The sequence below is a fragment of the Mercenaria mercenaria genome, chromosome 17 (assembly GCF_021730395.1).
Source record: "Mercenaria mercenaria strain notata chromosome 17, MADL_Memer_1, whole genome shotgun sequence".
In the NCBI taxonomy this organism is placed as follows: domain Eukaryota; kingdom Metazoa; phylum Mollusca; class Bivalvia; order Venerida; family Veneridae; genus Mercenaria; species Mercenaria mercenaria.
The window spans coordinates 51261064-51281448 of NC_069377.1; the positions used below are offsets into that span (position 1 = coordinate 51261064).

The 20385-nt window shown below is 36.2% G+C and overlaps 1 protein-coding gene across 1 annotated transcript; it reads right to left on the reverse strand.

Moving 5' to 3' along the window:
• Positions 1-893: 893 nt before the first annotated feature.
• On the reverse strand, positions 894-4188 carry LOC123537396 (uncharacterized). Its single transcript, XM_045321097.2, has 3 exons — positions 3707-4188; positions 3165-3311; positions 894-1460 (listed from the first exon to the last, which is right to left on the reverse strand). Exons 1-3 carry the CDS (start codon positions 3888-3890, stop codon positions 1300-1302), a joined length of 492 nt encoding a protein of 163 aa, XP_045177032.1. The 5' UTR covers positions 3891-4188; the 3' UTR covers positions 894-1299.
• Positions 4189-20385: the final 16197 nt, after the last annotated feature.

A 20385-nucleotide genomic window follows, 5' to 3' on the forward strand; every position in this document is an offset into this window, starting at 1 on the left:
GAAGAGGAAAAATATTAGGGTTCCACCTTTTGACGGAAGTTCTGTCCGTCCGTTTGATTTTCTGTCTCTTCGTCTGTCTTTCGTGCACGGGCACTTTTCTTGCACGGGCCATTAACGTTGACTTGATTCAAGAGATAATACTGAGAGAAAGTGCAGATAACAGATAGCAGAACTTTTGGAAAAGTGCAGTGAATATGAACAGCTTTTATTTAACTATCTCCATTAATTAAAGTTTCTCTGAATCCCTTTTTAGAGAATATTTCTAAATCAATCAAAGAAATTTGTTAACGAACTTCCACAAATTAACAGGATATCGAGAGAAGAGCAGCTTACAAGAACCATAAATATACCTTGCTTTGTTTTTGAATTATCTCAATCAGTAAATTCAATTGTCCAGGCCAGTACTGAAGTAAAATTGTTCCCTATAATGAGTTGGTGTGTCATGCCCAAGAACCAGACCAATAGCTCCAAGGTCAAGGTTACCTTTGGAGAACATTTTTTTATCTGGTCACAAAATAATTCATGCCTAAACTATTCTGGCATATTTTACGTAGACAACTGTAGCATTCACTTCGGGGGCGTTTGTCACAAATAGTGACAGCTCTTGTTTTAGGTTCAATTTTAAATACTTAGTATATTTTGAGAGTTATATATACTTGCATTTTTTCCCTATAAAATGTCAAGGTCAGTAGTGGCTGTTTGTCAAGATACCTTAAAGACGCACCACAAACTAACTGTACTCTTTTGTATTTCCATGATGGTAATCATACATTTTTTGCATGAAGAAAATGAGAAATAACAAGTATCTAGTTACAAATTGACAGTGACATATATAAGGCTAAGATAACGTGTTTAATGTCTAAACATATTATTAAATTGATATAGTAGTATGCACGGTACTTCATGTATTAAGGTGAGTTTAGACCACACTTTGTTTCTACAGTGTAAGATAGTTATTATTCTATGTTTATAAAACTATACTGAGAAGAGAATGACTGAATAAGTTTGCAGATGAATTTGTGAAAACAGGACCTCAATTGTCCACCTGTCATCTTGTAGAAAAGGTGTATTATACCAGTATTACCAGAATTATTTGCACCAAGTTCACGTGGGAGGAAAAAGTAGGTCACTAGGTCGTTGTGGATCTTTAACACTTCAAGTAATTTCTTGAATACCGATGGTTAAAAATAAATACTATTCTTTCTAAACAAAATACATAATGAATGTAAAATTATGAAGAACTTTTATCTACAACGTTGCTTGTGTCAGTACTATATGGCAAGAAAAATGCAGCTGTCATCAACCATCGTTGGAAGACCCGGAAGCCAGGAACATCAAAACACCTGCGGCTATTCCTATAACACCTGCAACAATGCATAGTGCAAAGCCGGCATGTAAATTTGATGACTCTGTTCTGTCTATAGTTGCAAAGATGTTGGTGCCAATTATCATCAGAATGCCTGAAAAATCAGTAAAAAAAACCCTGTTAAATTAAAGAATCATACAATCATACTACGTTATGTTTTGCATTTACCGTCATTTCGAAGCGCATTGTTGATAGATGGAGAGCATATCGAACGCCTTTTTAGATATTAGCTACAGATGTGCTGTACATCCTTAAATAATTGATGTACAACATAGAAAACAATTGCATATTAAAGTTGCAAAAGTTTTCAAATACATGTACAAGAAATTATTTCCCTTACAAAATGATGCAGACTTTTCAACCTGCAGTGTCAAATTTGACTTTTTATTTAGAAATGTTAATTTTGTAAAAAAAAATAATTTGTTGGATAATTCTTATACAGATACATAAGAAAATGAAAAGGAGCTCGGATGGTTTGTTTAAAATCTTGGTCAGTGTCACAGTGTCATATACTGCAACAGCATTGTTATCTTGATAACTCTTATCGATTTTCGTTTTATCCGCAAAACATCCATTTCAGTTCACCTTGAGGTATTATTAATATAGAATTTAGTGACACACCCTAAATTAAAGCAAATATGTATATACAGGTGCTTTCCATTGATGTTGTATATATACATTTAAAAAAAAAAGTCCTTGTCTCACCTTAAACCAACTTTAACCTTTTTCCGCAAGAACACAATAAATCACATGAACACCAGGGATGTTCTTCTAAAATACCTAATTAAGGATATCACACAACTTAACAAAATTGATTAAATATTGATACACTTTTCATAGAATTATACTTGAAATCTAACATCATCTTTATCGTTGTGTCCCCCACCATTTTTGAGGTGTGAGTGGGATGGTGGGGAGTGAAGGGGTGTGGGGGGGAGGTATTTCCTAAGCCACACAGTTTATTCTATGTTTGAAAACCAGTTTCGATATGTATGATGCATTAATGATATAGATATTAATGCAAAAGCATCTTTAAATTCTTTTGAAGAATATCTTATAGTGGTTTATTTAATAGCTGAATGCCGTAGAATATTCTAGATGTAGAGATTTCATATGAAAAGCACTCTTTGCAAAGCTAATTTAGTTTTGGTTGTATAAAATATTCTAATAAATACCGGCTGTGTTTCCAAGATAAATAATCCAATTTGAATGTCATGCTGATTAAAGGATTTACTTACTTAATGTTCTTATGACACTAATAAGCGTTTTAACCATTTTCCTGCAGATACTATCGTCTTACTACATGTATAGCTAGAAAAAAGTGTGTACTACCACTAAAAACTGAAGAGTTTTTAACAAATGAAAATGAATAATTGATATTTGATTATCAATTTAGCTCTACATACACCACTAATTTATGTATTCAGTAAACATCTGTTGATAAAATATCTTGATTAAAGATGAGCATTTAATCATATAATCCTTTAAACATTTTAATAGTTTGTAGATATTTACAAACTGGCTCAAAGCTTACCAACCCAATGTTTCAGGGGATATTTTGAGGAGTTTGGATATCTCATTTAGTACTTTAGTACTTTAGGTTTTCTTTTAGTACTAAAATGTAATAATATATTAAGGCACAGAGATATTATAACTCTCACTATCACTATCTTTTATCTTGTTTTTATCAATCAGATTTTATTAAAGTGAACACTTTCATTCCATAAAAACACTAGTGCAAAAATATTTTTATTGAAAGCAATTGACCATCTATATCTTTAAAAAAAATAGTACTTACCAGCAAATATTGCGCAACCAGCGCCTATTTTTGGCAGAAGTGCTTTGTCCTTCATGACAAACTGTTTTAGCAAGACAACCACTAGTGCCGCAAGGATGAGCAGCATGCCAAGGATCTCCATCGCTCTCGTCGCTTTGTAGGCATCATCTGTATGGCAAAAATAATCATCGCTGTTAAGAGTTGAAATAATGTCGCCTTCCTTATTACAATTGTTACTACAATTTAAGACCCGTGTTGAATTGGTCGTCTCAATAAGGTTTGACACCAAACATGTTTGTTGGGCGTAAGAGCTGATTAATTCTGATTGTATTTGATTTTACAAAAATATGTTTACATTTTATAGTAAATCGGTACGAAGTTTGAAAGACACATTATCAAAAATTATGGGGAAATGAACGGAGGAACACATTGCCGTAATATTTAGAAAGTATTTTTTACAGAAGTCAAGTGTTTGTAAATAATGTTTAGAACTGATGAATGTGACGATTACCGTGAATTTCTCTGTTTAGTTCATATTATTTAGAATTAATTCAATAACATACTTAGAACTATATCTGGTATTTTTGCACATTCCGTTAGTCCTCGTGCGGATGCACACCGTAACCATAGTCCGTAATAATGTTTTATGTCTCCAACACTTGCATATACCCAGTACGGTATTGCTAAGCCTACTATGTTTAACAGTAGCGATGCCGCGCATAAACCTATTCCTACAAAAGCCAGCATTATTGCTTGAGTCCAATTATGTAAAATCCGAAAATAATTTATTGCATTTAAAATATTTTTTATTTATCTTTCGTTTTCGGAAGCTCTGAATCCTTCACGTTGTGATTCAAAAATGTTTTAAAAGTACACTTTGTCCTATACTCGCTATTGCAAATTTACAAAAAGCGAACAAATTCTTGCGGGCGGCGCTTATAAAGCTCCCTATATGGTCGTGTTTGGACGTGCAAAAAGAGCGGCATTTTTCTTGTTTGTAGCTAACGTATCCATACGATGAGCTTTGCAACGACAAGTGTTTTTCCATACAACTATTTCTTGAGATAAGCGGGGTCAAAATTATACGAATTTGCAATATTGAACTGGTGTTTACCCGTGACAGTCAATCACGGTATGACAGGCGTTACCAAACAAAATTCAGGAATAAGTGAATAAGTCTAGTTCGTGCAAAATAATTCTACATGAAAACTATCTAGCATTTTAAATACACAAACATATTAAAACTGCATTTTACATGGGTTTGGATCAATACAGAATATTAAATTGGAATATATTACAACAGGGTTGTGGTACCGGTGTAATGAAGTATTTCGACCCCCATAGAATAACGACCCCCCCTCCCCCGGTCATTATTCTATAGGAAAGGTGACTCCTTTCCTGTAAAATATTGACTCCCCTTATAAAAAACTGACTCCCTTTGAAAACTCTATAGAATAACGACCCCCGGTCATTACTCTATAGAAAAACTGACCCCTCCAAGTAAAATACTGACTCCCTAAAGATGACTCCTTTCGAATCTCATAGAATAACGACCCCTGTTATTATTCTATAGAAAAAGTGACTACTTCCATGTAAAATACTCACTGCTGAAATTACTACATTCGAACTCTCATACAATATCGATTCCCGGACATTATTCTATTTAAAAAAGTTACTCTTTCTGTGTAAAACACCGGCTCCTAAAAAGACTTTCGACGATAATATCTATTAAAAAGTGATCCCCACCAAACCTAACGGACAATTTTACTAGATCTACAACTCTAATACCTTTCATTGCCAATAGTTAACATTTTGATTGTACTACTACTGGTGCCGCTACTTCTGTTGTTATTACTGCATGTACTTCTTTTACTACTACTACTACTACAACTGCTACTACTGAAACTACTATACCTGCTTCCACTAATACGTCTTGTACATCTACCTCTTCTTCTCCTGCTGCTGTTGTTGCTGTCACTTATTCCTCTGCTGCTGCTGCTGCTGCAACTGCCACTACCACTGCCACTACTACTACTACTACTACTACTAGTACTACTACTACTTTCTATTGTTGCCGCTACCGTACTTTACTGCCACTGCTAAGTATTGCAACTTCTATTAATACTAAGTTCTATGCTAGCTGTTTCTTGTGCAGTTGTCTTCTGAAGAATTACTTCATACCGAAGTTTGCAGGGATAATTGACACTGGTGTGTTTTGTGAACGTATTGTGAATTGTTATTTTCCTGAAAAAAAATGTATACACCAAGATACAGCGTCTATAAATAGAATCCCTTTTCCCGTTGCGGAATGCTCTGATTTCTGTGTCATGTGATGGTATCTGGGGCTAATGGTCAAACGGAAGGACGGACGGACAAGGGCAAATCTATATGCCACCCCCCCCCCCCGCCCCTCCCCCGAGTTGGGGCATAAAATGCAGCAGTTAGGTCTTAGATACTTGAGTTATCACTAAATTTGACCAAATGACCGGGGGTCGTTTTTTATGGGAGTCAATATTCTTCGTGAGATTCAGTTTACTTCACGTGGGGGAGTCATAGTACTATGATCTGGAGGTCATAATACTATGACCGGGGTCACTTTTTCTATAGAATAATGACCGGGGGTCATTATTCTATGGGGGTCGAAATACTTCATTACACCGGCATTTAAGTCAAAACATATCGAATGGGTTCAGTGTTGTTTAAAAAGTTCGTTAATTACTGTAAATACCAGAATTTGTCGCCAGTGATTAGTTTTCACTTTATTCGTTAACTGACTGTAAAACTGAAGATAAGTACTTGCGAAAGTGCTTTTTCATTAAAGTGAATATATAAATTTTATTATAACGAATATATAAAAAGCTTTTTACGTTTGCGTTGCGAATATTCTAATTTACTATGAAAATAGCGTACTATAAACTTTTTGACTTTACAGTGATCTGTTGGAGAAAAAGAAACAATTAACATGCGAACAACACTCAAGTTTCAACTGTATTTAAGAATTCGCAGTTTTATTCACAGAAGCAAGAGCAACAACATTAAATACCTACACAGCCAATGTTCTACCTCCTTCCTTTTCAGTAACTAAAAGGGAAGACAGACTATTGGGTCAACTATTGTAAAACTAAGTTTTTCCGCTAGCTTAAACTGTAAACATCTAGTGGAATTGTACCAACACTTGCCTGCGGTATATGAGCAGCAAAACGGAAGGACAGAAGTACTCATATTTCAGTCTGTATAAACTCAGTATTTTCAATGAACACCAAACTTTTAAAAAATATAAGAAAAACATTCTATGATGACGTTAACATATCCCGCCGCCACATAACTTATCTAGATCTATGAACCGTGACATTTCACAAAAACAGAAAATTACGCGGTGTGGCATTGGTCTGCTGATGCGTCATGTGTGGTGTGCTGTGTGTTGTGTGCTTGTCACCTTCCGATTTCAGCCTCCACAGCTGGCTACCTTCTGGTGAACAAGGAGCCGAGTGCGTAAGTCTTCCCTGCCAGTACATAGCCTCTCTGCAGACAAGCCCTTTTGCAGTGCATCCCAGTTAGCGCCATACGGTAACTGAGCACCTTGCGGCATCAGGCAGAACTGCAGGGGACTCGGAGGAGGTCTGCCCCAAGACATGTGGCATGCCAGGCCCACCGGTGTTTGGACACGCCCTGATGCCTATGAACAGACCCCCAGCTATGGGACAAATAGTTCCTGTGTTCCAAGTATAGGGTTTTAACTCGGAACTAAGGGTGAGGTAACCCCCAAAGAAGCCTAGAGAGTTGAAGACAGAGGTGCTGGGCCATTGACACTCTCTTAACGACCCACAGCACCATGCAATAGATGAACTATGACTACACAGCCATCCGGTTTTCAACAATGTGGTGCTGAATCTCTGAGGTCCCTCAAGGGGGATTCAGTGCCGGGCTCTGAGCCTCGACAGAGTCCACCCACAGCTACTGGGGGTCCCTCCTTCTATCCACAACATACAAAGAGAAGAAGGAGGAACATACCATCAGACTGATGCATTGGAATGCGGAGGGTGTCTTCAACAAGAAAGCTGAACTTGAGCATATCCTCCATCAGAAAGACATCAATGTCTGTTGCATTCAGGAAACTCACCTACAGTCAGAGAAATCCTTCAAAGTCAGAGGATACCAGTGTTTTCGCTGTAACAGAATTGGCAGACGAAAAGGGGGCATCAGGAACAATATCAGCGCTGTCCAGACCAACACGCATATGGATGACTCCGAGTTCCAAGTTCTGAGCCTCAGAAAGAACGAGTTCAACTTGAAACTTGTGAATATATACTCTCCAAGTGACAAAGCTCTGTCCCTTGCCAAAGTTACAACTGAAGAAACCAGGTTCATCATTGTAGGAGACTTTAACAGTCACTCACAAAGCTGATGACATACATGGACATGCCAAGCAGGAAGTCGATGAACAATTAGGAGGTAGCGACCATCGTCCAGTCAAACTTACTATGGACTGTATACCCTCAATTTCACCTAACATCCCCTGATGGAACTACAAGAAGGCCAGGTGGACCTTTTACCAAAGTCTGAATGATGAGCTCTGTAAAGACGTCAGAGTGGAAGGTAGAGACATCAATCGGGTTGTCAAAGACTTCAACGCCAGTACACTTAAGGCTGCTTACCGCGCCATTCCAAATGGGAGCAAGAAAGGACTACAAGTCCTACTAGAGTGACGAGTTGCAGAATCTTCAGGCAAAGTTATCAGAAGCCAGGGAGGAAGCAGAAAACAATCCCTCACAAGGCTTCAAGCTATCGCCCAATCAGCTTAACCAGCTGTGTTGGAAAGACCATGGAGAGGATTGTGAATGCACGCATGAAGTGGTACATGGAGACTAACCACCTATTCGCAACGCAACAAGCTGGCTTCAGACAATTCCGCTCCACTGAGGACCAGACCACTTATCTATCGCAAGAGATAGAGGACGCCTTCCAAGAGCAGAAAGTCGTGCTTGCAGCATGGATTGATCGGCAGAGAGCATTTGACAAAGTCTGGACTGATGGACTCCTCGTCAAACTGATGAGGACTGGAATAGGAGGTCACATGCTGAGGCGGATTAAGTCATACCTCCACAACAGGAGAGCAAGGGTCAGTTTAGAACATGCCAGCAGTAGGAAGTTCCTGTTGCGTCATTGTGTCCCACAAGGCGGAGTCATATCCCCTACACCTTTCTTGCTTTTCATCAATGATCTGGTGTCTGAACTACCGAAAGGAGTTAAGGCTGCACTTTACGCTGACGATCTAGTGTTATGGTGTAAGAAAGAACATGCCACTACAGCCTCATACAGGATGCAAGAAGCCATCAGCAAGTTTTCAGCTTGGGCTGAAGATTGGTGTGTATCGATCAATACAGAGAAATCGTCCACCACACTATTTTCCCTGTCGACAAAGCAGAGGGCGGGTAAAATAAAGATGGGAAATACTTCGCTGATTGAAGCAGACGAGGCAAAATACCTTGGAGTGACCTTTGACAAACGGCTAACCTGGAAGCCCCACATTAGTCAAGCAGAAGGGAAACCCGTAGGAAGCTTGCCACGATGCACAAACTTGCTGGAACAAGGTGGGGAGCAAATGATCAAATACTCAAGACAGTATCAGGGAACAAGTCATTTAGAGTATAGCTCCACTGCCTGGTCCACTACTGCCAAAACTAACCAACAGGCTTTAGACAAGGTTCAGAACCAAGCATTGCGGATCATGACAGGTGCTACAAAGTCTACACCAATCTCCTTCATGGAGAACCTAACAGGCACACAGCCGTTACAAAACAGGAGACATGCAAAGGTCCTGCTTCAAACAGAGAAGTTCAGGTCTTTTCAAGACCATCCCATGAAAGCCAAGCTAGATGGCTACACCAAAAATCGGCTCAAACGTAGCAGCTTCGTTCATGAGGCAAAGAAACTAAACCGAGGGTTCAAAACTGAGCTAAACATACCAACGACTCCCCTAGGTAGTGAAGACATTATAAACCCACTAACGAATGATCTGTCCTCAGTGACTGTGAGACTTGCTGTTCCTCGTCTTGACCGCGGGAAGCAAGAGGATGAAGGCATTCGGAAGAGCCTCACACTTGCTATGATCAATGAAGACTATCCTCCGGAATCATGGACTTATGTCTGTACAGACGGATCAGCCACATGCGCCGTCAAAGATGGAGGAACTGGAGTTTTCATTCAATACCCATTTGGCAAGAGAGACACACTACATGCAGCCAAAGGAAAACACTGCAGCAATTACAAGGCAGAGACTGAAGCACTCATGAAGGCCGTCTCAATGGTTAAAGACTCGGCAGAAAAAAGCTCCTCAGTCGTCTTTCTCACAGATGCACTGTCTGTCATGGAAGCTCTGATCAACAATAAAGCTCCGCAGCCAGCCAGGAGAATGCAGAGCCTGAGTATAACCTGCAAAGTAGCACTTAAGTGGATTCCATCCCATTGTGGACTTGCGGGCAATAAAGAGGCAGGCAAACTGGCTAGGCTAGGAGCTCAGTCAGAACAACCAACAGAACCTGTGAGTTACAAGGAGAAAGTCACCATCATCAAGGCACTAACGAGACCAAGGATGGAGGAAGATGCTTTTCATCACGTTTAGGCTCCATCTATTGTTTCTCGATGACTCACCTCAGGGTGCAGCTCCCTATTGTTAGGTCATCGTCTGCTAGATACGTAAACATACCGTTCACGCCCTAGTGATTTCAAAAATTGACTCCTCCCAATCCAAAATTGCGGATTTATATAGAATATATAGGGGTGGGGAGGGGGAGGGGGGGCAGTGCCCTATAGAGACGACCCTAACTACTCATTTTCTTTTGATCAGCGATTCGCATTTTCACTATGTGACCATCCAATATATTTCCATATTGGATACACTATGTTCCGTACAGTCCGCATGAGTATCAACATAAATTAACACTGGGTTCGAGTACAAATATATCACAGAATGAAGTCTTGATTGCACAAAAAAATATATCCAAGAAATGTTCTCGCATGTTGCACTAACATATAAAACTGAAATATGTTCCAAATTGTGAAAGAATTGAAAGAATGATGTGAAACTTGAGTCGTGCCTCCTCATTCCTGCAGTTCAGGACTACAAGGGATGCTCAAAAATAACGTAGATGTTTTCTCTTGCTTTTACATATTTAAATGAAACAAAAGAAGAAAAAACACCATCATAATTTGCAATTTTTCTACTAACTGTACTGCAAATTTGACATGATTATGACCTTACAGTCAGGAGTTACACCTCCTCGAAAACAGTCACTTACCCGAACCCGGCACATGGTAATCCTATTTCAACGACGTTAACTACGTCGTTACGTCATCGAGATGCTTTCGATGCTTTTATAAAGTTTACATTAATTTATATTTTGTAAACATATTTTATTAAATCTTGTGAACAATATTTAAGTTGTTTAAACAGTATGAACACTTACGCTAAACATCTCGGACAGGGCGCGCACGTGAGTAGTTTGTCTTTATCAAAGGCGTCATAGATTGACGTTAGCGTCTAATCACGGATATTTTGTTTTCTCTCTCGATCTTTGCTGTCTTTTAGCAATTCTGGGCCATTTGTGAAACGCTTAGTACCACTTGAACTTGTGAAACAGATGACCGAACGTTGTTGGGGCGTCTGTTTCATTCGTTTACAATTTTCAGTTGGTGTTTGCCATCATCTCTACATAACTTAACAATTGTTTGATTATTAGCTGTGTGAGCCGATGACGACATTACATGCGTTATAAACAGCAATACTTAGTTAGTTTGAACGTTGTTTACTTTCGTCTCCCACGTCCGAATGACGCCAAACTTTCGATGCATATCGCCAAGACGTGTTGCTGCACTTGTTTGCGTATTTTCATGTACACAAGTGGACAGTCAGTGTGAACATTAGTGGTCGAAACCATGACAGATGAAAAAGCGACTGCGCCGGTTATGCGTAGCTATGGGAATTAAAACGTTCTACGCGCTTCGCCTACCAGCATAAGTGTTACAAAATATATCTGAACAAATTACACAAAGATTGCGAATTACAATCATTTATTTCACATTGCGCTTTACACAATAGGCGGCTTTTGACAGCGAAAGTCTACGTTAATTTTTAACAGCCCTCGTATAATATCAGCAGTAATGTGGGATAATGCAGAAGTCACGCCAATATGTTTCTGTAAAGTACTGTGAAATCATTAATATTCGTTGGGGTGTGGGGGGGGGGAGACTAATTTTCGTGGATTTCGTGGTTGAGTCAATCCAAGAAATTTAGTCCCAACGAACAAGTAAAATTCCCATTCATTTTATGTTCAAAAGTTTTAATCTACGAATTCATATCCCCTCCCCACGAAATTGCCGTTTTAACCAAAACCACGAAATTTCATGCCCATGAAATAAAATGATTTCACAGTATAACATCTGCAAATCTAACCTTTCAGTTCTTGACAAGACATATAAAGTTCTGCCAGAACAAGGTTATATACGTACATTATAGACAGGCAGTCATATGCCTTCATACAAAAGTCAACCAATTAAGAATTACGAAAAGACAAGAAGTATTGTTCTTCCAGTCTCACTGTGCAGCAAAATGATCAAAATATGATTATAATATAGGACATTATACGTCTCCATATTACCAAATATAACACGAAGTATATTTTGTTCCATGTACAAGAACATGGTTATGATATAATAATAATATGTCTTCAAATAAAAGTCACTCAATTAACATATGCAACAAGAAATATAGCTCTGCCAAACACAACGGACAAGAATAGAGTTATTGTATGAGCTATACAACAATTTAAAGTACCCAGCAATATATCTGGACAAAAATAGGGTCGTAACTTTGGTTACAATATGCCTTCACACAAAAGTCAACCATTTAACAATTACAGAGCGAAGTATTGCTCTGCCAATCTCAATGTGTAACAACCTGAATATAAAACAGGCACTTATATGTCTCCTAAATTACCATATAAAACACGATGTTTACCTCTGCCAATCTCAATGTACATCAACATTTTTATGATATGTATGAACATATGAATGTCACCCGATTGAAATATGCAACAAGAAGTATATCTCTACCAAACTCAACTGATAAGAATAGAGTTATTGTATAGGCTAATACCATAAATCAAAAAACTAAATACGTAGTAATACGATTGACAAGAATATAGGTATTGTATGAGCTATACTATAACTAAAAGTCTTAATACATAGTTATCCAACTTATACCACAAGAAATATGGTTATGTCAGTCTTACTTGACAAAATATGGTTCTAACTTTGGTAATAATATGACTTTATTCAAAAATCACACAATAAAGTTCTTGACAAAGTTCTACAAGCACAACAGTTTTTCCAATCTAAATGGAAAAGATAGTGTTGCAATATGGGCAACATGTAATATGCTTACATTTCAAAAGGTATAGCTTTATAATAAAAAAAAATCTAATATATGCCATAATATGAGAAATAGTATGCAATATGCTTTCATTTAAATCACCAAATATAGCAAAAAACATACAGCATTAACAGGAATATAGCTATAATGTGGCTCCTTACAGTAGTCATTCAATTTAGTTTTAAACAAATTACATATACTTGCAAATCATAGTGCTACATCTTGGGCAATTATAGTGGACTCATCATACCGTGTTCACACTAGCAGAACGGTTTTATTTTTATTAGGCACTAATTGGCTATAATTGGTATTTGACATTCAAAACCCATCAAAATATAATTTAGTTTGCGTCCACACTAGGCAAAGAAATGTGGTTTAAATATATACATGCAATGTTGGAAGTTAACAAATATCTTGCAATAAGCAAAAAAGGTTACAAAGAATTGAGGCTAACAGAAACAAGAAGGGGTCATCAATATTTAAACTTCTGTGTTCATCTAAGAATTTCTGTTCATTCCATCTATTGTCCATTTTGAGCGTCAGCATGACTCCATGTCGCAATTTAATGTTTTTGTTTCAACAACAGTCCAATTACTTTTGCCAGCCACAGCATCAATTGTTTGATACAAAAGAGAAACACATGGTATTCTTCCTTCGAAAGGTAAGATCTGTGGATTTGGGATTGTAAAACCAGTTATAACCCACATTTGCTTTCACATTTGTAAAATAATGTAGCATTACTTTTTAATGTAGTATTAAAACCACCTCCCGAGTTAGTTTTAATGCTACATTACAGAAACCACTTGACCTTTACAAAATTCACGTTTTACACCACATATAGTGTGGACGCAAACGAGTTTAAAAAATAAACCCAAGTTAATGTAGGATTAAAAACGTAGTCTGAACACGGTATCAGTGTTGTTATATTTCTATAACTAAATATAACTTGGGCAGTCATATTAGACAGTGTTGTTATAATTTATTATATTTAGTTCCGTTGTGATCAATGTCTTTGTATAATGCCGGTGAAAGGTGTTGTCGATCTCATGACCTCTCATCTGTCAAAATGTTGTGGTGAATTTTAATTTTATTAATGTTTACCAGGAAGTCGTTGAAATTGTATCGACCAAATTGACATAACGCTTATAATGTATTTTTAATTGATACATTTTCGGAAAATAGCAGCGTCAAGTGTTCTTTTCTTTATATCTCCTGTCAATTGCAATTCATGGAAGGACATCGTTATCTTTCCGCTTAAACATTCCTTATTTGGAAAAACTACAAAAACGTGTTATCGACATTGACGCAATGCCGTTTAAAATGTTGAGATTAATTATCAAATTGAATACTCATCTTAAGGCCGAGTTAGGTTTATTCAGGCGCATTTAAGCATCTACTTTTACGATTTGATCTGTATCACATATTATGTCATAAGGTTGTTCCATACCGCACCTTAAGACATTAATTAAATCATGTAACAAGTTTTAGTACTGTAAAAGTGTACAACATTATAATGAAAAAAAAAAAAACAACAACTCGCGTTCTAAGATCAGTTTCATTTTTGAAGCAATGAATTTGATACCAATTTTAATTGTCGTAACTCATAGTTTTTTGTTTGTTTTAGTATTGTTTTGCCCGATCACGTACTGTTAGACAGACCTACTGACTCAGTATAAAGTAAATTGCGCGAAGCGAAGGGTGTGCCCTAGGTAAGATTACAAAATGAAACGTATGTTCTCCGAAGACATCTGTGCGTCTGATGTCACTTGGCTTACATCTCGAATGTACGTGAAGAAGTTGTAAATTTTTTACGCCGAAAGATAAAAATTGAAATTACAGTTTTGCCAAACGGTAATCTATGGAAGCCCTGGAGAGACAATTGATTTCCGTACTTCCCACTTCTCACTTCTAACTTTTGCACATCTCACTTCCAACTTCTTGACTTTCGACTTCTGATTTCCAACTTCCTGACTTTCGACTTCTGATTTCCAACTTCCACACTTCTTACTTCCGACTTCTTGATTTCTTACTTCCTTCTTCTAACTTCCGCACTTTTGACTTCTAACTTCCGCACTTCTGACTTCCAACTTCCTGACTTCTTACTTCCACACTTCTTACTTCCGACTTCCAAAGAGGGAAAGTTGGAAGTCAAAAGTGCGGAAGTTGGAAGGCGGAAGTCAGGAAGTTAGAAGTCAGAAGTGCGGAAGTTAGAACAGGGAAGTAAGAAGTTAAGAAGTCGGAAGTAAGAAGTGTGGAAGTTGGAAATCAGAAGTCGAAAGTCAGGAAGTTAGAAGTCAGAAGTGCTGAAGTTAGAAGAGGGAAGTAAGAAGTCAAAAAGTCGGAAGTAAGAAGTGTGGAAGTTAGAAGTATGAAGTAGGAAGTCAAAAAGTTGGAAGTGAGAAGTGCAAAAGTTAGAAGTCAGAAGTGGGAAGTACGGAAATCAATTGTCCCTCCAGGGCTTCCATAGTAATCCCTATAATTTTACGACGTTCATATTAAAAGGCTCGGTCGTTCGATTTCATGGAAAATTTGTTAATTTTTGTGAATTTATCTTACCAATTATTGATTCTATAAAGGCTTTCATATTTACCACCAATGAGAAAAGGCAAATAATGACTTCTTCTTAGTGAAAATTATACACAAGTTAATTGTTGACATAGTGAGACGCTAATACCTGCAATGCCACAACTCGTTTTAGGGAGGAATTCACCCAGATAGCACAGCAGAAGCATATACAAAGGAAACCCATATTATTTTGTAATAACGTAGCAATATTTTAATCTGTTTCGTTTTGTATGACAACAGTTACTGATTATTGCTTACAGTTACTTTGAATATTAGACTAGTTCCTGACAAAGATATAAATTTTTCTATTCCCGTTTTCAAAGTCGTGAATGTAGCATGTCATACAGCGTAAAATTTTGCGAAACTCGTTTTAACAGATTTCTTTTATTTACATGTAAGTATTGGAAGTGTAGATATTTGAAATTTTATTAATTTTTTTTTTAAAAATTGCTATGTCTTTTTACTGCTTTGTATGTTTCATGCCTAGACATGTGGCCAAGACCTTTTGGAGATAATTATCAGACTTTATGATTATGTCCAAGGCCACTAACCATTAAGGCGACGTCAAGATTGTTTATCATGCAAATCTTAAAGCAATCTGACTTCCTGCGTGATAGTATATAACACTGACTCACTTTGTGCATTCAATTCATTGGTTCGTATTTGATACACCTAATCATCTGACATTTGATTCAAAAATACATGTATGTTGGTTAACTAAAGGGAGATGTTAAAAAAGATAAATAGAGGAATTAGGTTTTGGATCGTCATCCGAAAACAATATTGTGATAGCATACAGAAGTAGTTCAATTACGCTCCTCACTTTCGAATCTTGCAATGCCCACTGGAGGAGCTGACTATAATCAATACGGTATTTCAATTAAAATGTCTGCAGCAGTAAGTTGATGAAATCCTTTTTTAGGCATGTCATTCTTCTACTCACATTTTTTAACTGTTAGAATGAATAAAGTACAACAGATACAAATAAATTTACATTAGTATTAAAAGTTTGAAGTAGGTGAAGCCCTGACAACTCTACATAAAGCTTTACATAGCACAATACTATAAACAATGCATTTGTCTGAGTGAAACTAAAACGTCTTCTGTAAAACTATCTACTTTTTTTCTATTTGCATGCAGTAAACTATGGAAATGAACAACTTCAGTAGTAAAGGCAAAAATCTTCCCTCCTTTTCAAACATGGTCAGCTTTTAACGAGAATTTGCAAGAATTCTCTCCGTTAATTATTGACTGTGTTAAAGCAATTCCCTTCAAATTGGATTGCTTCCCTTACATTAGCTAAAGTCGTGTCATTCATGACCTAAGTCAATGATTCTTTGTCATGGATTTTGGATTGATCTAATATTTTGCTTTAGATAATACAGGGAAATACAGTTCGCATGTTACTCTATAGAAAGCAACAAATCATGTAGCCAGTTTTTTTTATATAAATCATGTTGTTTTATAGATTCATGTAGAAGTATTATTCATGTAAAGATATAAAACATTTCTGTAAAAAAAACATTATGTTAGCTTATGATATTACGAAATTCGTGTTGTCATGTAACAGAAAATGAAAACATATAAATAAATTTCTTTTCTTTTGAAACTTTGAATCTCGCCAAACATTGAAATCCGAAGATTATTTCATAAACGAGCTTTCCCACAAACGCATGTATACATAATAGTTTTCCTCGAGAAAAACGAAACTTGTGTGAAGATACATGTTTTCCCATTTTGACTGATTGTTCTTGTCCATATAACGGTACTTTTATTTAACTTTCATGCATAGAAGTTTGCTCTTTAAAACATGATAAAATAAAGTAATAAACTAAGCAATACTGTATTTGACAGGCAATGGCAAAGAAAAACCCGAGCAAATTAACAAACTTAAGTAAACATGCATGTTACTAAAACACGCACACACATGTTTTATTAAGGTAACTTGACATGAACAACCAAGATGCTGTCACGAAATTAGGGTTGGTCACATTATTTACCCCTATAGACAATATGCTGCTATAGAGGTCTAAAGATGCATTTTAATCATTTAACACACACACAAACAATTGTAAAAATGCATTTAATTTATAAAATTATAAAATCAAATGTTCTGAAACTCACCATGAAAACTAGTCATTTTTTGTGCGCATTTTGCGGTAAAGTTATGTATCCAAACTGAAAATAATTTATATCATCATATGTTTGAATATGTCCTTCAGATGCTCCACCTATGAACAAAAGAACTTATCCTCTGAGTTTTATGCTATTTGCTCTGGAATTTCATCAATAAATTATAAATTTCAATATTTTGTTGCAAATAATTCAGTAATAAGGGGCCATGCAATTCCAAAAATATGTTTATTGTAAAACTCACCCAGTCCTATGAATGGAAAATGAACCTAAACATAGCTGATTTGGGGTATATTACATTATGTTTTATGACCCTTTCATGTTCAAATGAAGAAATCCTTACCTAAACTGTCATTATATTTTTTTGGGAGGCAACAGAAAATCAAGAAAATGTACTTTATCAATTATATTAAACATACATTAATTTAGTATGGCCTAAGATCCACGCTTTCCATGAGACTTCCACGCAAGTCAGTAAAGTTTTGACATTGAGGGTTATTCAAACAGTAGCAAACACATTTGAACTTGGACATAGATTGAAAACGTTTTACAAAATTTAAATACAAACAATGTAGAATTACTAAGAAATGAACACATCACTCAAAACTCTTAATATGTGAGGATGTAAAGTCTCAGAAATAAGGACAAAGTAAACTTACATGTACTTTGAATTTTTTTAACGACCCTCATACTGCAGGCAGGTTTCAACTTTTTAGGGTGTAAAATATAGAAATTTATAATTTACTGATGAAATTCCAGAGCAAATAGCATAAAACCCAGAGGATAAGTTCTTTTGTTCATAGGTGGAGCACCTGAATGACACATTCAAAGATATGAGGATATAAATTATTTTCAGTTTGGATACATAACTTTTCCGCAAAATGCGCACAAAATTGACTAGTTTTCATGGTGAGTTTCAGAACATTTGATTATATATTTTAATAAATTAAATGCATTTTTACAAGTGTTTATGTGTGTGTTTAATGATTAAACTGCATCTTTAGACCTCTGTAGCAGCATATCGTCTATAAGAGTAAATAATGTGACCAACCCTAATTTCGTGACGCCATCTTGGTTTTCCCTGTCAAGTTACCTTAACTGGTCTTGATCCAAGGTTTTCCATAGAAATCAAAGAAAGAAAAAATCTATTGAATTATGAATCAAGTTTCTGATTTTTTTTCTGATCAGCATTGGTGTATGTGTACCATAGAGATCCTAACTCATTTTTTTAAACAATTAGCTCTGATTCATCCTGTCTACTAATTTATAGTGTCTAAGTTACTTGATTATACATAAATCAAATATGCCATTCAGATATGTGTTTGTACATACTGTACAATTCAGTCATGAAATCAAATTTATCATGTAAACTAAAGTCTTTAGCTGTAAAGGTGGCTGTTTTTCATGCTTTCCACGAACAAAACCGTGACAAAAAGTGTAGATCGTACTAAAGAGATAATCCTACCGTGCAAACTCATGGAAAGCATGCCAATTTTTTTTTCAAGCTTGGATTTCATTTCTACAATAGACATGATATAGACTAGCCACTAGACTGATAATAATATATTTCTACATTTTTCCTTTTTTGACGAATTTAATGTTATAGAGACAAAAGCCAGTCTATTTTAGAGATTTTCACAGAGGAATGATGTTGAAATTATATTATATATTTATATGATATTGGACATAGAATATAGACTGGCTCAGTTCATTACATTTAATCATAAAAAAGATCTATCATAGTCTAGGAGCTAGTCTAGGTATAACATGTACAGAGGCATTTTCTTTCTGTTCTGGTGCCAGTGGTTTTACGTTACTTTCCGAAAACTCAACGGTTGGAAAATTTAATGTTATGTATACGAACCATAACTACTTCACGAGTATGTTTTTACAAAATTCTTCGTCATTGTTATTTTGGTCCGATATGACCCGTTTTGATTATGAAATTTCTTGTACAGGCCATATCACTGTTTCGATTCGGCGGGGTCCTCTGAGTAACGATGTTCTAGTTTTTGAGTTAGAATGATTTAAATGACTAAAATCATCGGAATAATACAAAAAGTAGTACTGCCAGCGGAATGATACAAAAAGTTTTCGATCTTATATATCGGTACAACGTTTCATGCATTTTATTTGCTCCTTGCAAAAAAATTAAAAGTGCTGCAAGGTATGTAAAACAAAAAGTATTTTTAGACAAGAATGAAACGCTCGTAACTCATCGAGTTTCTAAGAAATGGATCTATTTTCTTAAACGTAATTTATCTATGACATTAAAGTTTTTGTTTGTTATTATCTTTTTTCATAAATTCAGAGACCACTTCACAAACTTTTCAATTCATGCTGTATCTTATCCATCCATAGATATTTGAAATGCCATATTGCACATTCCTTCGACGTCGGATTCCACACTTTTATGTGAGCAACGACATGAGATGATAGCACTAAGAATCTTTGTTTTTATGAAATGAGTACATTCAGGAATTTGATAACTTGATTTTTATCTCCGCAACATCCCATGCTATTTAATTCATGGAGTTTCATAAGCGGGGAAATGAAGTGTATGGGGTAATTGAATTGAATCCCTGTTTTATATAAATGTTTAAATGTAATTGGCAGAAATGAGTAACATTTGACTATTCTAATTTAAAGAGCACTTTCTAGCCATTTCACATAATCCTTATTTAGTATTTGAAATACAAGTTAACGGTTGGCGTCATGTGTCTTTATGAAGAGCACTCCAATTAGCACTTATTGTCAAGCTATCCGCCGATTTTTCTTTCGTTTTCTTCTTCTTCTGCTTGTTAGTAAGGCGAGCATCTGTGGCCGAGTGGTTTAGGTCGAATCACATGCCCCTCACCGATATGAGTTCGAAACCTCGCTCAGAGTGTAGAATTCTTCATGTAAGTTGTCATTCAGCTGACTCACGGAAGATCGGTACACACCCTAACAATGCTCGGCGGGACATCTAATGTCTTCCTCCACCAGCAGAAATTTAAGAATTAAGCGTATCATTAAGTATTAAACAAAGGTATATATGTAATGGTGTAAGTTAAGTCTTTATTATCTATGAGTCGCTATATGATATGTGAAGTTAAACCCAACAAAAATATTATC